A 21,974-nucleotide genomic window follows, 5' to 3' on the forward strand; every position below is an offset into this window, starting at 1 on the left:
ATGCCAGTGCTTGTTTCCTCTTATGATGGGCTTCATGCTCAAGAGGTCGTTTGCTTGTGGTATTTTCTTCCAGTTGGAAGCTTGCCTATGTCACAGGCTCCTTTAGAGGTACTTCGGTATGCTGGTAAGCATTACTTTTGACTTTCAATATCTCTTAGAGGGACATCTAGTTTATGCCCTTTGTATAGCTTCTATACAGAGAGCATGCTTTTACTGTTGTGCTACTCGGGGTTTCCACTTCAGTGGAGTTGTGGGATTTTCTCGGCTGTCTTTCTTTCTGGCCTGACAGAAGTTTCCACTAGGACATTCTTTTTTGATCTGTCCTTTTTACAATTTTTTGTCAGCGTTCACTTGTCATTGAATTCCTATAGTACAAGGGCTGGGTTTTTTAGGTGATTTTCACAAAAGAATCTGCTCCTTTTTTTATTTTTTGATGGTGGTTATGCCATCTCTGCCGTGTTGTGAGGTCTTGGCGGTTACTCTCCTTGCGTGCACATTGGCTATTGTACCTTGATGCTATGTACACCGCTTTCTATGTACACCATATTCTTCTGGATACTTGTTTTAGATAATGGTTACTTCAATTTTTTGGGGGTTGCATTGTTGCTTACATATGTTCTTTGAACATTATTGTTCCATGAGCACTGCTTGCTAAATTATCTGGGATGTGGTGTCACAATATTTTACCCCTCAGGGGTTAGTTATTACACCCATGTCTTGTATTTTTTAGAGGAATTTCTTCTCTTAAGAGAATATTCCTTTAATGGTTCTTTCTATTCTGTAAAAACATTCTGAGGTTTTGTCCCCATATACTGCGACATTCTAGGATTGTGGTTGTAGTTACACCATACCTTTCTGGAGAATGGATGTTCCCTACCTCCTTGGGACAATTGTTTCCTCTAATTTGCTTGTTTTATTTACTAGGTTCAATTTCTTGAATTTATATTTTGTTGATCCTTGTGTGTGTGTAAGTATGTATATATATATATATATATATCTTCTCAACGACCTTCATTTCCAGATGATTAATCCACACTCTTCCCATGAAGACAACACATGCTGTCTGAATGCTCAATTCAATATTAATTTTCTACAGTGTTACAACACCCAACACAGGACACCAACGCGTTTTGGCTTACGCCTTCAAGCAGGCAACCATATTCGTGTATATATTTTCATATACATATTTGTCTGATTTCTTGTTGGCTTTCTGGTATACCTTACAGTCGAATATTCTATCGGGATATCTCTTTTTGAAAATTCCAAAGGGTTGGTTTGTTTTTCACCTTGACCTACTGGTCAAATGTTGATCTCGGGTGTCTTCTGGTGGCAAGGTTTCCCTTTCCTGTGTTCTATTCAGTATTATGGTAGGATCAACCTTTTAGGAAACTTTTGGTTGGCTAGCGTTACTTTGATGCTAAGTCAAACATGTTGTTTATTGAGGGGAAGTTCTTTCTTTCTTTTTGTCTCTCCCTCAATCTTCTCTTGTATTGGTATCACATTTTCCAAGGACAGTATTTGATTTGTATCGGTCCTTATTTTTGTTTGGTCTTTCCAACTTTGCTATGCATGTGTTTATTCATCCTTGCTCTAATGTGGATGTGATCTAGGGGTCCTTTTCTTGTGGTTTCTTAGGATAGGGTTCCCTCCAATACTCCTTTGCAGATGGAGGGAACTGTAATTTACATGGCTTTCGCTATTGCCTCTGGCCTCCTAGTCTATAAGCTCACTTCACCCTTTCGGGGCAATATACTATTGTCCTAAGGTTGTCTGTTGTCTTCTGACACAGTATTTTCCCTCTGCCTTTGGGTCACAGTTTTGTTTTCACTTACATTGCCTGTGGTCCTTGGCACAGTTTTTGTAAGGAGCCCGTCCTCCTTTTCACCTAATTCCTACCTACTTTTGGTCTCTTGTTAATTTCGAGCGGCTGGTTCTCTTTGAAACTTTTGTAGGATTAGTTTGCAGACCCTCCTCCGGGTGGGGTATAGCTATGGCATTTAATTCAAAAGTTAAGGAATCTGCAGCTAGATGTCTCTATCAAACTAACATGTTACTTACGTTTGGTAATGCATTATCTGGTAGAGACATAGTCTAGACGCAGATTCCTTAACCCCCTCCCAATCCTTTCTGCAGTGCGAACGATCCATAGTGTAAGAAGTATTTCCTGTTACATCCCTGGTTTATACACCAGTTGTCACTGTTTTATGTAGCTATGTGCTTCAACGATCCATTTGGTCTTTCCGTACAGAACTTGTCTGGGTATTATCATGCTATTCAATTCTGTTTTCTAATTATTGTTTCAAAGATACATCGATCTTTTTTTAGCACATTGTTTCCACAGCCAGTTTCTATAGTGGCTCCATGTTGTGGCATAATTCGTTTTACAAAGAAACTGATGTCTAAGCGCCGGAGTGATCTTATTTGACTTGTTCATATATACATGTATATATACACACACAGCATAGCCCTAGCTTTTTACAGTACTCACAGATAGGAGTGTTGGGTGGCCTACTGCGTTGGATTAGGCTACTAAGTACACGACTTCTGATGGATACATCTGCCTGTGGATTCCTCACCTTTTAAATAACCCCTGCGCCAGCATTCCGCTGAAACTTTTTTTCCCTAGCTCTTCGCGCCGACGAGGTCGTCACAATGCCACGGCTCCGCTCGCGACTCCACATGACGTCACAGGAGCCATAAGAGAGCCTTGTCGGCGTGATGGCGTCAGATCCCTTTTTTCCGCGCCGTCGACTCGTAACGGCTTTCTGGGACTCTCCTTGTTGTTTTGAGTTACTTTGTATTCCTCCAGGTTTCAACTGTAGCTTCACAATGGCAACGTTGAGAAGGTCAGGATTCAAGCCCTGTAGAGAGTGTGGGGGGGTCACATGTCCATCACTGACCCCCATGAGGATTGTTTGTGGCGTTTGTCGTCAGACCACGACATGGAGGGCTGTTCATGCTGTCGCAAGATAAACCCGAAGGCCTTGAAAGAACGTGAGGCCAAGCTCTTCATGGCTAAAGCAAGAAAGGAGAAGAAGGGTCGGAAAAGGTCCGAGTTGAAGTCATCGACTTTGCATGCTTCGAAGTCGAGGAAGTACAAAAAGAAGAGGAGGCATGGCTCTCTGCGTCGTTCGTCAGAGGGAAAGGCTTCGAATCACCTTCTCCAGCGCCTCAACGTCAACAAAAGGACTTTGTGTCTCCTTCGCCATCTCCTCAAGTGACTGTGGTACATTCTCCTTCACCTAAAGGTACTCCGGTGCAGTTGCCTAGGGGCTCTTCGGATTCGGAGGGTTTACCGGCTCAGGACAAACCTTCTCCTGTGCACGAGACTGTGTCTGATGCTCCGCCTGTGGATCTGGCTGTTCCGACATCGGAGGTTCCTCGTGTACTGACTCGGCTCCGTATCCTTCATTTCCTGGACTGGGTTCAGATCCTACGCATTTTTTAAATGCTATGTATGGTGTGTTTGCTAAGGCAGCCTACCCCTCGGAGCACCTTCGGGTCCCGTGGGTCCGCTGGCCTTCAATTTGGACGTGCTTCAACATTATGCCCAGGCACCCTTCGTGCCTTTTATGCTGATGGCGCCGTCATGGCAGTTTCCAGCTCCGAGGTTTTCGACGCCGTATACACAGTCCACGGCGCCGTCTGGTGGCCCTTCCTTTCGGCTTTGTACAGTGCCGGTTCCTGCATCGGATCCTCCTTCGACGCCGGCTCCGGAGCTGTCGGCGCTGCGTGTGGCGATGCGGATGCCGCAACTGAAGTCGCGTTCGAGGAGAGAGGCACAGAGACTGTTGGAGGAAGAAAAGTATCAAAGGGAAGAGGTTGAAGAAGGTGAGAATGAGGAGTCTGTCGACTATTTCGAGGGGCTTCTGGAGGCTACTGGCCTGGACACCTCACCAGAATGGGAACTTTCTTCTTCAAGAACCTCACCACCTCAAGAGGTGGCTCCCTATCATACAGTTATTAGAAAGGCTGCAGAGCTTTTGGACTTGCAATTGCCTACAGCTGAGTACAAACCAAATTTGCTCAGAGGTTTTGCATTCTCCATCTTCGATAATTAAGCCACTGTTGCCGTTTAATGAGGCTTTAACTGAGCCTATCCTGGAAGTATGGTGTAAACCTCTCTCTGCTCCTGCTGTGTCAAAATCTGTGGCAAGGAGATACAGATCTGCTCCAGGAGACCCTGATTTCTCTCTTCTCTTCCGTCCCCTGAAAGTTTGGTGGTACAGGCGTCCTGTTCTAAACATTCTACAGGAGCATTTCCTCAAGCTCCTGCTCACCAGGACTCTAAAAAGTTGGAGCAATCGGCTAAGAAGGTCTTTTCTTCATCTAGCATGGCGCTAAAGTCAACCAATGCTACTTATTTGCTGGGAAGATACATACACGCCCTGATGGATTCTGCTAAACAATTAGTACCCAAGCTGCCTGATGAGGAGCGTGGTAATTTTATGGAGGTGCTGACGGATGCACAGGCTGCAGCTCATCAGGTTATACAGTCTGGACTTGACACCGCTGATTCGGTGGCCAGGGTTATGAGTTCCTCCACAGTTACCAGGAGACAAGCTTGGCTCCGATCCTCTTGGTTTTCTCCAGATGTGCAGGCTACCCTTCTTGATCTGGGGGTCGCGGGCATGGATCGGCCCGTCAACTCTCCTCTTCCCCCTCCACCTTCCCTACTCCCCCTGGTACTGCGGGAAAGCAGCCCTAGATCCCGCATCCTGGAACATGTGGGTCCTGTGAGGGGTCGGCTGCCCCACTTTCTACAGGATTGGAAATCGGTCACTTCGGACCTTTGGGTTTTAAATCTTGTAGAGAATGGGTACGCCCTTCCCTTTCGGGAATTCCCTCCTCCTTACCAAGGTTTCTGTTCGGAAGATCATTTGCTTCTTCTCCAGAAGGAGGTCCTTGCCTAATAGCAAAAAGGTGCGATAGAGGTGGTTCCGGAGCAGGAAAGGGGTCAGGGATGCTACTCCCGGTATTTTCTGATTCCCAAAAAGGATGGCAAGTTGCGTCCAATTCTGGGCCTCGGGGTCTTGAATTTTTACCTCAAACAGGAGAAATTCAAGATGCTGACCCTTGCTCAGGTTCTTCTGTCGCTGCAACAAGAGGACTGGATGGTGTTGATCGATTTGCAGGAAGCGTATTTTCACATTCCCATCCTGAAGTCGCACAGGACGTATCTCTGTTAAACGGTCGGATCGTAGCACTACCAGTTTACGGTCCTCTCGTTTGGTCTTACTACTGCACCTCAAGTCTTCACAAAGGTGATGGCAGTGGTGGCAGCTCATATCAGGAGGTCGGGGATTCCAGTTTTCCCTTATCTGGACGACTGGCTGCTCAAAGCGGAGTCACCGGAGATGGTGCTTAATCATCTGCGAGTAACAGCTCAGCTGTTGTTCAACTTGGGCTTTTCAATAAATGTGCCCAAATCACACCTGGTGCCTGCTGAGCACAACCTGTTCATAGGGGCGGTACTGGATACTACTGTATGTTGAGCTTTTCCACCTCCACAAAGAATTCTCGACATTCAGGAGATGATGCCTTTGTTTCACGATGGAGCGGTTGTTCCGGTCCTAAGGGTCCTATGCCTGCTCGGTCTGTTCGCTTCCTGCATACTGTTGGTCAGTCATGCACGCTGGCACCTGAGGGAACACCAGTGGTGCCTCCACAGGCAGTGGTATCAACACAACGGAGATCTCAGGGAGTCAGTCAGAATCCCCAGAGATGCTGCAGCAGAGCTGACTTGGTGGAGTGTGCAGGGCAACCTGTCTCAGGGAAAGCCCTTTCAGCCTCCTCCGCCGGTGGCCACAGTGATCACGGATGCCTCCACTCTAGGGTAGGGTACTCATCTGGGGGACCTGGAGGTCAAAGGTCTTTGGTCTCCAGAGGAAAGGTTGCTTCACATCAACCTTCTGGAATTGCGGACGATACGTTTGGCACTAAAGGCTTTCCTTCCTTCCCTCCGCGGTCAATCGGTTCAGGTCCTGACGGACAGCACTACCTCGATGTGGTACATCAACAAACAGGGAGGTGTAGGGTCGTATCGCCTCTGTCGAGAGGCTCTGCGACTCTGCTCCTGGGCTCAGAACCATCAGATTTGTTTGTGCGCAAATCATCTTGCCGGTGTGCTGAATGTTCTTGCGGACAGTCTCAGTCGGCATTACTCGGCCGATCATAAGTGGCGGCTTCATCTGGAGGTGGTCCATCACATCTTCGAGATGTGGGGATGCCCTCGGTTGGACCTGTTTGCCACTCACGAGAACGCGCACTGCCCGTTGTTCTGCAGTCTCCAGTTTCCGATGCAGGGGGTGCTGGCGGACGTGTTTCAGATGGATTGGAGTTCACAGCTCCTTTATGTGTTTCCTCCCATACTCTTGATTCCTCGGGTTCTGATAAAGATTCGCCAAGACCGGGCCCAAGTTATATTGATTTCTCCGGATTGGCCAAGAAGGGTGTGGTACACAGATCTACTTCACCTCTCATCGCACCCTCGTCTCCCTCTCAGGGCAGACCTCCTCTCGCAGTCGCAGGGGCAGGTTCTACACCCCCACCTCCAGAGCCTGCACCTTCATGCTTGGAGTTTGAACGGGGCAATCTGAGTTCCTTCTCTCTCCCACCGGACGTGGTGGATGTTATTTTATCGTCCAGCCGACACTCCACTAAGTCTATCTACTCCTCCAGATGGTCTAGATTTGTCAAATGGTGTGGAGAGAGGTCCATTGATCCTTTAAAGGCCCACTTGTCAAATGTTCTCCAGTTTTCACTTTTCTTGGCTCAGCAGGGCTGTGCTGTGGCCACTGTTAAGGGCTATTTATCAGCTTTATCGGCGTTTCTTTTTTGCCGGATCAGCCATCTTTGTTTAAATATCCCATTGTTTTGAGATTTATTAAGGGCCTTACCAATAGGTTTCCACCTTCCCCCTATGTTATGCCTCAATGGGATTTAAATCTGGATTTGACTTTCTTGATGGGTTCCCCGTTTGAACCCTTACATAGTTGTCCTTTGAGACTCCTGTCTTTTAAAACGGTATTTCCTGTGGCTATTACCTCAGCCAGGAGGGTAAGTGAGCTTCAGGCTCTCAGTTCAAAACCCCCGTTTTTGACCATTCATGCTGAAAGGATGGTCCTCAGAACCAGGGCTGCTTTTTGTGCCTAAGGTGGTTACTCCCTTCCATCTAGGGCAGTCCATTACTCTTCCTGTGTTCTATCCTCCCTCTCACCCTTCCAAGGAGGAGGAGAGACTTCATTGTCTGGATCCTAAAAGAGCGGTTAGCTTTTATTTGGATAGGACTAAAGACTTGCAATTGGACGATCAGCTCTTTGTGGGCTACGTTGGACGCATGAAGGGCAAGGCTGTGCACAAGCGCACTCTTTCCAGATGGATCATCTTGTGCATCAAGATCTGCTACGCTCTGGCTGGTAAGGAACTGCCTGAAGGTATTAGAGCTCATTCCACCAGAGCCAAGTCATCCACCTCTGCTTTGGCTAGAGGTGTTCCTGTAGTGGACATTTGTAAGGCTGCAACTTGGGCCTCCCTCCACACTTTCGCAAAGCATTATTGCTTGGATTCCGAAATGAGGAGGGAGGGCCATTTTACGCGCACTGTCCTGCATGACTTTTTGGTATTGAAGGGTGGACACCCTCCTCCGGGAGTGGGACTGCTGTGGGATTCTATTCAAAAAGGTGAGGAATCCACAGGCAGATGTATCCATCAGAAGAACAAGTTACTTACCTTCGGTAACGCTTTTTCTGGTGGATACAGTATCTGCCTGTGGATTCATCACTGACCCACCCTCCTCCCCGATGTCCACCCTTGTATACCTTAAAAGTGGCGTTGTTTAACATGTTTGTTTTGTATTGTCTCTTCTATATGCTTTTGTGTGGTTTATAGGAAATGCTTTTATTCTTGGGCTTTCCTTTTGATTTTACACTGTGTGTATTTGTATGAATATTGTGTACCGTGTATACTTTGAATCTGTTGTCGGTCCACCTGTTGGCCTCGGAGGCACGGAAAAAAATGGTCGGAACTCACGTCCTCACGCTGACGAGGCTCTCTTATGGCTCCGGTGACGTCATGCAGAGTCGCGAGCGGAGCCGTGGCATTGTGATGACCTCTTTGGCGTGGAGAGCTAGAGAAAAAAGTTTCCGCGGAATGCTGGTGCAGGGGAAATCCACAGGCAGATACTGTATCCACCAGAAAAAGCGTTGCAGAAGGTAAGTAATTTGTTCTTCTGGGTCCAAGCAAGGGTTCATTCGGACTAGGTGTACTCGACAAGATAGTAGATATTTAGAGGAACTTGACGGGTGCCCACTGTTGCCCATTTTGTTTGTGTTGCTGCTCGATTCGCTGGTGTTTGCAAGGAACTAAGGAATGTGACTGGAGTATTCTTATACATAATGAAGTACATGCTGTGGCCTGGTAAGCGTACAACGCTTTGCTCTTTTTAGAGACCCAGAGACAAGCGTTTCACCATTGAGCTTGCTATTTACCGACTTTGGAGCCATATCTGGTTTTAGTGTCAATAGGAATAAATCTGGTCTGTCCACATTACGGGAACTTTTAAATATTTAGGCACCCAAATATACCACATGAGTGAATGGTTGAAGGGCAGTAATCTGGATAAATGTGCATCTGGCATATGATGATGGGTGACATTTTGGACCGAGCTACTATTATTGCCTCGAAGTAAGGTGGTAAACGCCAAAATGATAGTTACTCTAGTTACTTTATTTCTTAATGGTGCTTCCGCTGACTTTCCCATATCCTTTCTTTCAAGATCTTAAGTGTATCATATTGATCTGGGCCTAGCAGAGGTGATGTCTCTCTAATGAAAGGTCAATAGATGTGGGGGAACTGGGATACCTAACTTACAAATATAATACTTGGCTCGATGGTTAGCAGTGGAGACTGGTCTCTAACATATAAATCTTGTAAACATTGCTAGAGACTCTGATCTGTCGCGCTCAACCTACCACCATACCTACCTCAAACTCGATAAACCCTCCACTCATTGAGGATAGGCTGTATGACATCAAGAATGATCTCAAACTAGTCAAAGAAAGCATACAGATCTTATTGCACATTTTTCTAAAAATAGAGAATCTGGGGGAATCTCTATTTGACCTTGGGGACCAATCATCAGAACCTCTCCTCTACGCTCAATTAGTTCCAAAGCGAAATCTTAGCAAAGGACAACCTAGGGAATTCTCACAGGAAATCTCGACCCTACGCTAACAATCACTCCAGACCCAAAAGGGTCTCCGATCACCTGACGGATAAAGACATTCAGTTCCTTCTACAATCCTACAATTCAGTCCATTCTATTTCTGCTCCTTCTACTTTCAAGATACAAACTATTACTTCCCATCCTTTTAGAGAACCCAGTGTCAACCGCCGATCTAAGAACATGGATAAATTACTTCCGGTCCAAACATCTCACCTCGAAAGCATTGTCGCCAAATTGCAAATCAAATCGATGCTATGTAATTGCAGGTCTGCAGCAAGACACGCAGCTGATATTGCAGACATGATCCTCTCACATGATCCAGACCCCCTGATCCTAACGGAAACTTGGCTCAAGGAAACCTCTACACCAATCCTGGACATTTTAGTCCCCCCAGACTAAAACATAATTAGGTTGGACAGACGAGTTAAAACTGGAGGTGGAGTTGCTTGCATCCATCGATCTAGTCTCTGCGTGAGACAGATTCACTAGCTCCGATGTCCTCATTCGAACACCTGGAACTAGAAATTCTGCAACAAACCCATGCATATCAAAGATTCCACCCTAGACCTTATCATAACCAAATAGAACACCATTCAAGTTGAGAATACACTACATCTCAAAAGAATCCCTAACAAGTATTCTCAACCTCTCCTTCTCTTGCTAACCTCAAAAGACTAAGGAAGACTCGAAATGCATATAAAAAACATATCCGCTGCTCTAAAGCTGATCACTTTAGATCGCAACTTGACATGGCCAAAAATAGACCAAAAAAACTTTTCAAAATCATCAAACAATCAAATCAACCCTCTAATCAACTCTTGACACTTAAAGACTCAATCCCAAGCAGTGGGGAATTCTCAGCCCATTTAACTGGAAAAACAAGAAAAGATCGAATTAGATCTGCAACTCTCCGTACCAAACTTACTCAATCAAGCTCTCCACTCCCCGTTCTATGGTTCACCATAATTGAGCTCTCTTATGATCGCTCCAGCGGCCTTTACTCCAAGGGTTTATCAGGTACAGTGTTAAATTGGTTTATCTCGTTCCTTCAAGGGAGAACCCAAAGATTCAAAGTAAACAATGACCTTTCCAATAGTATTCCTGTCTCAATTGGAGTCCCACAAGGTTCCGCTCTATCTCCCTCTCTCTTTAACCTATATCTGGAGCCCCTCACAGAAATTCTGAAATGATCTCACATTTATTACCATATGTATGCGGCTGATACCCAACTGTATATGAACATATCTAATCCGGAAGACATTGCTACTTTTAACCTTGCTCGCTATAAAACCCAACAATGGTTATCGCTCAATCACCTTCTGCTAAATTCACTCAAAACAGAATTCCTCTTGCTCGCCCCAAACAATCATACAGCCCCCATTCAGGACTGGCTCAAACAGCTTACAGCCCTTAACTGCACCCCTCGTGTAGTTAACTCTACTAGATCACTAGGCCTAATTCTGGACAAATGCCTAAATATGCAGGATCACATCAGTGCTACAACAAGTAGCCAATTACCAACTCTGCACATTAAGGAAAATCAAAAAGTTCCTGCCACCCTCTGACCTGCAACAAGCTGACAAGTCCCTGGTGATCTCCTGCTTAGAATACGGAATCGCGACCTTGGCTGGACTCCCCAAATCCAATTTGACATCTTTAAGAGCCACTCTGAACTCTACTGCCAGACTCATCACCGGCTCAAGAAAGCGTGACCACATCACACCTGTTCTATGCAAACTGAATTGGCTGTCTATTGATGCAAGAATCAAATATAAGATAGCTTGCTTGACTCGCAACACTCTGGACCATAACACGCCCTCTTACCTAGCAAATAAACTAGACCTATCGGGTGGGAATCGGGCTCCAGAAAGTACAAACACTCTACTGCTGAAACACCCAAAGTTCAAAAAGAAGAGAACTTACAACTGCACTTTCTCCGGTCTTGCGCGAAGTATATGGAATGCTCTCCCGCCAGAAATCAGAACAATCCCTTTGTCCTCCTCTTTTGAAAAAGAAGTCAAACGCCTGCTCATGAACAGCCACTGGAGACGATAGTTCTGTAACTTCTTAAGCCTTTGAAAGGACCCTTCATCCTTGTCCTCTCATACCTTGATGCAATCTGCTAACTGTTCCATATGCTGTCATATGGGTCCGTAATCTTAGGCTCGATCATGAATAGACTTGTGAGTCAATAGCTTTGTAACATCACTTACATTTTGAAATGCTCATCACATCTTATCTTCTACCTGTCCTTTGTTGCAAGCTACCTTTTGCGCACAACACTGATGCCGATCTACCTTTGTCTGTAATCTGCTTTTACTGTTAAGTTGATTTTGAGGATACCTTCCTGCTCTGGCCTAAACAAGCAGGCGACAATATACAGAGCTCTGATAACCTGTCGGGTCATGTTCGCGCTTTAAAAAGCTTTTCAAATAAATAAAATAAGCAGCAGTTGGGGGAAGAACTACCACACAAAAACCGGTTTTAAAGTATACTAAAACTGTAAACAGAGACCTCAGTATTAAGTATATACTCAGTTAAATTTCTTCAACCATACATACCTTTCCTCAGCGCACGTAGCCAAAATATACCCGGGGGTGTGTCAACATGCCACAGATGCACAGCTGACAAAGCAGATTTTTTTTCCATATGGTGTAGCACTGTCCAATGATACAACACTATTGGTCGGTGTTGATTGACGTCATACGGGATATTACAGGGCGGAGGCTAGATGCAAATATGGCAACTTGTTTCCCAGACCCAGTGTCAAAATTTGTCGATATAGGTGTACTGGTTTGTAAGGGTAATACTGCAATGCATTGGAAAGGCCCTACAGTTCTTACAATCCACAAACGGGTGAGGGACATGCAGCAGTGGACGGTGGCGGAACTGCATGTGTTAACCTTTCTCCAGAGACAGAGGCGGGGAGCAACAGTTATGGAATAGATCACCATACACCTGGTAATTCAAGCCAAAATTGATAATATGCCTCCATCATGGGCCCCCAGTACTCACTCATTTCTATAGACACCTCATAGGCTGTTCACTTTTGACACCTCTGGGGGAGGGGAGAAGGGACTTAATGGGCATATATATATCTGTGCCGCTCCCAATAAGGTGCAACATGAGTTGTTGTGAGGGAATTGCGGGATTAATTATTAGACCTTTCTGTTTGTAATATTGACATACCTAACAGATTATTGGCGCACAGATGGTCGTGGTGACATACTTGGATGAATAGAAATGTATGGACTAGTTAAGGTTTATCAGTTTGTTAATATGGTTTGCAGCTCTGTTTGACAAGAATGTACTTCTGATTACTTCCATTGTGCATATTGATCGCCTTTTCATAGTACATTATGATAGAACATGTACGGATTCATATGTACATATCTATAACAAATGCAATGAAGATTTATTTATTTATTTAAACATGAAGCTGCTCTTGGTACTTTTGTATTCCCAATGAGATTAGATGGAATCATAATTCAATGGTTGACTCAATACTTAATAAACGGAGCCCTGCTGGACGAGGGGATTTCCTCCACATTGTCATTTACATGACCAGTAGTTTTCCCTAAGACTCTATCCAGTATTTTTCGATCTTCAACCTTTACCTAGAGTGGTGCTGGATGAAAAAGGAAATGAACATGCTCTAGTATATGGAGAACACATCACTTCCTGAAGTCCTCCTCCAGCCTGAACATTAACCATCCTAGCAATTTGTGTGACCACCACTATGATACACTTTTACAAGTTCCCTTGTAACCATGGCCCAAAAGATTACCCTTGGACCTTAGGCAAGAAAAGGTTTGTTGCATTTCCAGTTTAAGCAGGAAAAACAGACTGACTGTGATACACTCATTTCCCATGTCTTACCTGAAGATAATGTGCTTGGGCAACTATCAGATCGTGTCAGAGACTGTTTGGAATACATTTTCTTTAAGTGGGTGAGTGGGCCACATTTCCCAAAGGATGTACACACACAAAAAATCCACACTAATTTTAAAAAGCTTTATCTGTATATTGAAGCCTGGTACTAATGCAGAATATATGAAAAAACGTAATTGCAGATATAAATATTATGGTGAGTAAAATAAAGGCAAAACATGTAAATGAAATGAAAACGGGCAGTATGATAGATGACAACCTTGGATGGAATATGTGATGGAATCAATTCTCTTCTTCCCTAGTCCTAGCTAATGTCTACATTAGCATTAAAATCTTACCAAAATAGGAACTTCCTATATGGCACACACATGCCTGTCCATCGTATTCGTGTTTCCTCAGTCTGTTGCCTGCCTAGTGAGAAGACCAGCCGGCGTCTGTTTTCTTGCTGTTCTCGTGCGAGCCAGAGACTGAGAAAAGGAACATGACATTGGATGACTGTTTCTCGTAAAAACTCCGCCTAGAATGTCTAAAGCTTCTCTCTTCCCAAGAGACTCTCAAATCGGCTTTGTATATTATTACCTTAATTGTTTTTTTAATGAACTAGATGATTTATGATGTAAAATGTGGATTACTTTACATATTCATCCAGAGCTACTAAGCCTTTTCTAAATGCCATAATTCACGAACATAATATAAGAACTATTAATACACTATTAAACCATAAGAATACATAGTTATATTGTGAATACATTTGAATGAAATAGCAAGCAACAAGTACTATGGAATGTGTGTTGTCTTTAGCTATAATGGGCTATGAGTAAGCATAGGTCATTAAGGGGCTTTAAAGCAGAAATAAGATGAGCATTATCGCATGTGAGAACTCCCATCTGAATGTCCAGAGATTATCTCAAGCAAGAATGTTTGCTCATCACCAACAACAGCAGGCAACAACATGTTCAATAGTGTATTCCAAATATGAATTTTGGCAGACTAACTCCTTGAAACTGCCAAGTCCCTGGGCTGTCACAAAAACACCAACCACAGCATCAAGAGCGACATTGTGCACACAGGAAATACTGCGTGGAACCAGATGAGTGCCTATTGTGATTTTGACTAACCACCAGGGAGCTGACTGGTTTGTGATAAGCATGTGTACATGAGTTGGTATTTATATGAATGGTTTTAAATGACATTATTATTTATTTTACTCGATTTCATTGAAAGCCTTGTGTGCCACTATAACCTCTTCACCATGCTAATACAGTTTGACCCTCTGTGTACCTTAAAGCGAGGTTCACGTTGGAGGTAATCAAATATGCTGGTTTTTTTAAACTCCCCTGTGATTGGAGATAATCTTATTGTGGTCTTAGTATCAAAAGTAAATGGGTCAACTAATTAACTCCATTTGATGTTGAGTTATTGTTTCCTTGCCTGACCCTTTTGAACTTCCATGGAACTGGTTTGTAGTGTGTAGAATTGCTCAGTCTTCTAGTTGGTTGATTGTTACTAAATATATGGCTCACGTACGGTACTCTAGCACCCAACGGGCCAGATTGCTTTCATCAAGCTGCTGGAAAATACTGGAGAGTTTAGAGGATTAGGTCCATGTAATTTCTGTGCCTGATGGGTCAGTCACGTTTAGTAAACTGTTGATGAATTTATTTGTCAGGTTCAAAATGGGATTTTTTTGCTCAACTTTGAGTTCATAATGTGTTGAAATTGCAGCATTATTTATATGGAGTGTTGTCAAGCAAAATTCTCAAAGTTCTCACTTCCTTCACCTGGAATAATGTCCGAAAGAGAGACCGGTTGATCGTAATCTTCACTAATTAGTATTACAAAATCAAATCCTTCTTGACACAGAAAACTGTTGGTCATTCAGTGCAGAATGTTACTACTACAAGCAAATCTAATGTAATGATTTTTTGGATTGCTGTTTATCCATTTGTAGATTGGGGGTTCTGATGCAATCATGGTGTATCCCAAACCCCAAAAAACATGGTCATTTCTCTATGCTTACTTTGATGTACATTGACTAGGTTAGGTGATGATGTAGGATTCTTCATTTTCATCGCCTTGTGTCATTTGAACTGACGGGGTAATATTGGTTCCTACTAAACTACTTTCATTTCTCTATTTCCTATAATTTTAGGTGGTTCTAAATCTGATAGCTTGTGCGGATCACCGTCTTCTCCCAGCTCAGTTAGACAAGCTAGTAGATTGCATCAGGTATGTACCACTTTAATAGACGGCATCAAGTATATATCAAAATAATGTTGGGATTTAACATGAGTGTGGATTTTCTAGCAGAAGGCAGGTATTGTATGTTATGTGTTTACAAGATGCAACGTTTGCCACTTTGGGAGCAACTTGTGACGTAGAGGACAAATGGCTGTTCCAATTCTGAACCCACAACTTTGGGAGATGCCAGTCTTTGTTCCATTCTTCGAGCTCGAATTATTTTTATGGTTATTCATGATATTAGCTAATATGCAAAAAACAGGAAGAACCTCGGAATCTATGCTTAGCTACTTAGCATCTATGAGATTCAATAACAACCAAACATGAGGGCGGGCCTTTACCCCTAGGACGCAAATGCACTCAAAAATAGTTACAGGTAAGAGAACTATGTTTCCTTCTAAGTTTTGTACAGCAGGCTTCAAATCTTTAAAGAAAAGTTTGTTTAAAAAAAAAAAAAAAAAAAATATGATGAGGGTTTCCAGTTAGAAGCACATCTATAATTACTAGATCTTTCCTTTACCCAATGTCGTCTCGATGTCTGTTATCTCTGTCTGACTATGGCTTAACACTGATGCTTAAAGGCAGTGCATATAGTTTCAAAAAGCCCCTTCTTCCATTTGTGCATTCTTAAATGCTAGAAAATAAAACCAAGTTAATCTACTTCCCTTGCCGGTTGGCATGATATTGTTTTGCCTTCTTTAAAACCGAGTTCAAATGAAGTGGACAAAGAAATAAGTTCTAACAGGAAGGGGGAATCACCATCATCTACAAGAACACCATCAGCTGCACGACCTCCACAGACCTATCTTCAAACATGGAACACCTATCGTTCAAGCTCCTCATCCGATTCTGAATGCCTCGACCTTTTCAGCGACCTTCCTAGATGCTAAGAAACCTTCCGCTGACCCTTCAACGCTTGCCAACTACAAACCAATCTCCCTGCTCATATTCCCAGCCAAGGTCTTAAAGAAAATCATCAACAGATGCCTCACTGAATACCTCAACGACCTCTTTGACATTACTCAGTCTGGTTTCAGACACAACCACAGAACAGAAACTGCTCTCATTGCCACCACAGATGACATAGGCATCATTCTGAACAGAGAAGACATGGCGGCTTTTATCCTCCTGGACCTTATCGCAGTATTTGACACAGTCTCCCACCCTATCCTTAGCCAACGCTTACATGACATCATAATCCAAGGATGCACACACTGATGGATCTGCTCCTGTCTGACTCAAATGACCCAGTCAGTCAGCCTGGCACCATACATTTGGACATTTTCTCAAATAATCAAGTTAATCGATGCCAGATAAAGTATACTCACCCATGAAGACACGCCCTAGTCATGTGTTTTGGGAGAATATGCATTTGTTACTGCATGTCTCAGGCTGAAAAAGATTGTGTTGATTATAAATGTGATTCCATTACTTTGATTGTAAGTGGGAAAAGAAAACAAAAAGAAGTATGATGTTCCCTACATGAATAAGCTTGTGTTTGTCTTATGATGACAAGGGTCACATGATATCAGACCATACCTAGGACCATTTAACAGAGCAGAGAATGAGGCACGGCACCACTCTTTTAACACTACATTACCTGCATTCGAGGCGTGATGCAGGCTGCACAAGATAGGGTCACCCAGAGCCTCTCTTTCTGAGGACAGTCATTCACCCTGCGGTCTTTATTGAGGATCGCTGGCTTAGCATGGGCAGTCTACGACTGACTGAGGGTGGGTGACTACAGTACAATCTTCCAGCCTTCAGTTGTCCCTTGTCCTCCTTTCTGCCCTACTTCCTCCACTTTCTCTACAACCAATAGCCTCTCCCTTCTTTTCTTGAGCCAGCCCCAGCCCTCTTTCTATCTGCACTTGTCCAAGTTTCCTCCTTTTAGTCCTCCCCCTTCCTTTTCTCTACAGAGATGTGCCCTTTACTTTTCTACACATCATACCTTCTACCTTCCCTGAGTAGATTCAATTAACAAGTCTTGTTTTCTCAGCAGAATCAAAGGCTGAATCTCAAAGATCTGGATGCTAATTGTTATTAGCCCCAAAAGAGTGGCTCAGCTTAACAATTTCCCCAGTTCACACAGCCACAATAATGCTAGTTAGAAAATTCCAAGCATGTACATTTTGCATGAAATAGAAAATCAGTATAGAATGATCCTGGAACGGTAACGCAGAGTAGCACAAGACACGTCTAATAGTACTAACGAACAAGAATAATGAAGAGCAGAGAAGCTGCAGGTGTGCGTGTGATAGAAATGGCAAAGCAAAGGTGTTTGAATGAATTTGATTTTATTCACTACATTTGTGCAGCTTCAGTCTGTCAGAAAGTGCTTTTTAAATCTTACATGGGTTGTCAGTTGCAAGATGTATTGTCAGCATACAGTGGGCTTAAAGCCCGCCCTTTGCTTACCATTGGTTAGCTTCATTGTCACTCTAATTTGCTTGTTTTTTATTCATTAACTTGTATGGGCTTTACTTCCTCTTCATGCATGTGTCCCTTCCCTGGAGAATAAACACATTACTTGCTTACTTCCACTGCTCACTTTTCAGGTGCTGCTTTTTTTTCGGCACTCCAAGAGTTCATGTGTTTTTCAGCTGTCTCCCTTATGTACTCCCCCCTCGCACTTGTGTTGCTCTTTCTCTGCCTACATGCTTCTCACAGCCTCCCCTCTGCAATGCGCTTGCCCTCATGCACTTCTTCCCCGCTTTTGCTTTCACACCCATGTGCTTCCTCACCCTAGCTCCACGTTGCACTCTTTCTTGTCCATTGGCTTACCCCTCTCCATGTTCTTCTTTCCATATTTTCTCCCATGCCTTCTGTGTTGCTTTCCCACCATGCATCGCTTTACCCACACCTGTGTTGCTTCCCCATCCCCTCTGGGATTCCAACCCCTGTGTTGCTTCCCCCACCCGCTTACGCCCTTTGAAAAAAAATTGAGACAAAAAGGGGAAAACATTTGACCATTTTGTAGGCATGATCATGCTTGTTGTGCGTGCCCACAAAAGAACTTTTTTTTGCTCTTTTTTTAGTCACTCTGCACAACATCGGGGGGGCTGTATAGCATGGCAGAAAACTTTGGAAAAGCCAATAGGTCCAAAAGGCGAGACCTGTTGGCTTGGCCAATGTTTGTTTCATGAGGCCTCTGTATGGAATCATTTGCTTGATACACCCCATGCGTACTCCCAAACTTACTTAGTACCTGCCGATCTCGAATTGTGCATATTCTGTCATTGTAGGCAAATTTCTCTCCCCATTCAGAATAAGTGGTTGTACCAAGTACTAGTCTAGCCCGGCAGGTAATTCAGAAAACTGTAGTGTTTTACAATTGCAAATGCAACCTTTCTGCCGTACCTTCTACATCAAGCATAATTGTGGTAAAGAGCTGCACAAAAGGCATCATTTTCACCAGGGTAGGACTGATATCTATAGTCAATGCTCTTTCAAATGAAAGTCTCCCTACTATTGTTGTACATTCAGGGTAGGTCCCTACACCATTTATCATACCCAGTACAGATTGTTACTCAAGAGTGTAAAATGTTGAAATCTAAATGAATCAGCACAAGCTACAATTGTTCTGGTATGACACAGTCCAGTCGAAAAGATGCCTTCCACAAATATTCTTCCATTGCCCCTACCCTTAATTATCACATGTATTACAACCCACTCAATCTCATTTTGCCATCTAATTCTGCGCCCCCACCCAATAGCCTGTTCCTTGGCGACCTTCTCCCTCACCATGCAGTGCTAATTTAATCCCTCTCACCGTTAGGTTGACCAGTGCTACTGCTGACCAGCCTCTGACTCATGCACAGAAGGATGCTGTTGCTCAAAATAATTTGTACTTTTTTACTTATCTTTCTGAATCATTCTTCTTTTTAACATAATTGAATTGCATTCCTTAACAGCTTAGTGGATCTAAATTGGTTAAATCCCTGGTTTTACAACATCCAGAAATATAACTCTTTAGCTGACATTTCAGGATAATTTTGCATTTCCATTTATAATCCTTACTAAATTTGGTGGAGTTGTGGTGAACCAGGTGTTTAATCCAGGAAATTGACCTGCTGTGAAAGAGTTTCTTTCCTCATGCACATTCATTTTGAATATTATTATTGTAGTTTATTAGACCATTAAACATATATACTAAACATGTGAAATGTTTTTAACCAGTAAAAAAACTTAAGCCTGAAAATTACTATTTGTGCTCATGAAAACATTCATAAATGTTCCTAGCTTAATAACATCAGTTATACTAGATACTGACACTCCATACAATTACCCGAGAAACTGTATCAATGCCTTTTCCAATATGTATCTCACATAAAGATTTCAACTTTAAGTTTTACTATACAAGGATGAAACCCCATTCATTTGGTAGCTGTTACTGAGTACTTGTATCCCTGTAGATGTTCGGTTAGATGGACTTTGTGCCCTCCTTGACATATGATATCATGCTTCATCATCTGGGATGTCCTCATTTAGGACGCTATCCTTCCTCAAATAAAATATATACTCATATTATTCTACACAACAGACTATAACTAAAATTGTGATGTGGTGGATAATTTTTTATCCTCACTCACACTACTTACGAAACCATAGGCGCACTTCTAACTGTTGGTCTTCTTATTCATTCAACTGTTCAACAGCTTTTTACAGGACAATGGTAAAACTCCCATCTTCCTCTAACCTACTTCTAATTGCTGTATGTCAGTGCAGGGTTGTTTGTAAAGCACCTGTTGCCAGGTTTACCAGGTGGTATAATCTTGAACTGGCCAATTCACCCAACTTGTAAAGTATCTTTATATCTTAGATAGAGATGTGGGGAAGTAAAGCAGATGCTCATGTACTAAGGAACTCATTTTTTAAACCCTCCGTTCTGTTTTTCCAGCTTCTACTCCCTTTCTGCTCTGTTGAACAGAACAAAGCAGAAAGGGAGGATGAGCCAGGGAAACAGGACTCCCTCTCCACATCTTCTGCATCCCTTTACCTCTTTGAGCACTACTCAGCCCTTTACATAGATCATGTTTTGCCTTTTCACTAAATACTACTTCTTCCTTCTCAGTGCCCCGTGTAATACCAGATCACTTTCTGATTTTGAGTAGTCTTATCTGCAGAATGAATAACAAACATCTTGCTGCTTCTGATGGCGCTCTTTTTCGAATGTTCAATTTGCAAGTGATTTTATCTTAAGTTTATTTTTTACTAGAGCTTGCATTCTGTGTTTGTTACATAGACATCCCATTTTCCTGTAGGGACACAACAACATCTAGCGGGCCCACCATTCTTCTAAAATGATTACCGAGCGCCCAAATTTACATTAACCTGGTCATTAAGCCTATATCTTTTAATAATATGTATATTATAGTCGTGATGTGCTGCTACATATTTCAAACCCTTAGATGTAGTCAACTACTGTTGACAGGTGAACGAACACTGTCTTGAGCTAGGACCTGAAAGTCCTCTCACATAGAAAAATGCTTCATATTTATCATTAAAAAATCTATTGAGAAATCCTGTTTCCCTAGTAAATATGTGGGTCTTGCAGGACCGCGTCTGTCCCCCGTGGAAGGGTTCAAGAACCGCAGCTTCCGTCACCGACATCGTCCCTCTCTGAGGCCGCAAGGGTGTCGCTCTCCTGTGGGTAAGTGTCGCAGCTTGTCCCCGAGCCCCGGTCCCCGCCCTGTGGGGGGCGTGGGTTCTCCACAGGTCGTGCGGCCTCACGCATCGCCACCCTACCCGCTGTTTCCCGGCATGGGGGCGACCAGATCCCAAATGGAGGCCTATGCTGCAGCCCTGACGCCTCCTTGGCTCCTCCTCTTCTTCCTGGGACGTCTGCGGATCCCTTGCCATGTGCGGGGCCTTCTGCGGAGTCACCGGCGGCTCCGGCCCGACAGGTTTGGCTTTAGGTCTTGGAGATGTGGTGTCGGGGTGCGACCCTACAGGTTTCCCTCCTTCGGACCACGGTGCCTCTGCCTTGCCGCAAACCCCCGTGGGGTCCATCTGGTGTCGCTGGAGGTTGCCGGGACTCGGGGCTTGTCCTCGAGTCCCCCTCGGTCCTCAGGGCAGGCGGCGGCCTTGTCCGAGGCCGAGCTGACGCCACTCAGGCGCCGGCGGCTGCTGGCCCTGGCGGTGCTGCAGGTGCTGTCTAGAGGCTGGGGCGCATCCCCGGGCCCCCCTCGTTGCTCCACGCTGGCCGCTGCCTCGTCGGAGGTCGAGTCGGCGCCGGTCTTTGGCCGCCCCGGCTCCGACCCCGCAAGTCGTGGCGGAGGTCGTCTCGGCATCCCCTTCGGCGCCAGTCGACGTTGTGCTGACACCAGTGGTGGACTCCACGGCGCCGTGCCGGCGTCAGGTCGTTGATTCGTCTTTGGAGGCCCACTCTTCTCCAGAGGTTCAGCAGCTGTTTGTCTCTTCTTCCCCAGAGACGGGACGCCGCATCGTGGCCTTTTACCCGGCGTCTTCCAAGGAGGGCTCTTCGCCGTCCCTGCGCCCACAGTCTTCCCCAGAGGCGCCTCAGGTTCCCCACTCGTCGGTCAACCTTCCCCCATTCCGAGCTTGGCCTTTTCTTCCTCCTGTTGGGCAGGGGGATGGACGGCTTAGCTTACAG

At 44.3% G+C, this 21,974-nt stretch overlaps 1 protein-coding gene across 1 annotated transcript in view; it reads left to right on the top strand.

Moving 5' to 3' along the window:
* The window catches only part of TUT7 (terminal uridylyl transferase 7), a 1,376,479-nt gene that overhangs the window by 1,321,439 nt on the left and 33,066 nt on the right, over positions 1-21,974 (top strand). The window contains exon 26 of the mRNA XM_085632922.1: positions 15,270-15,346. Within this exon, the coding sequence (XP_085489048.1) occupies positions 15,270-15,346 (77 nt within the window). The remainder of the gene's footprint in view (positions 1-15,269; positions 15,347-21,974) is intronic.

Source organism: Triturus cristatus, chromosome 2_1 (genome assembly GCF_964204655.1).
Source record: "Triturus cristatus chromosome 2_1, aTriCri1.1, whole genome shotgun sequence".
Lineage (NCBI taxonomy): Eukaryota > Metazoa > Chordata > Amphibia > Caudata > Salamandridae > Triturus > Triturus cristatus.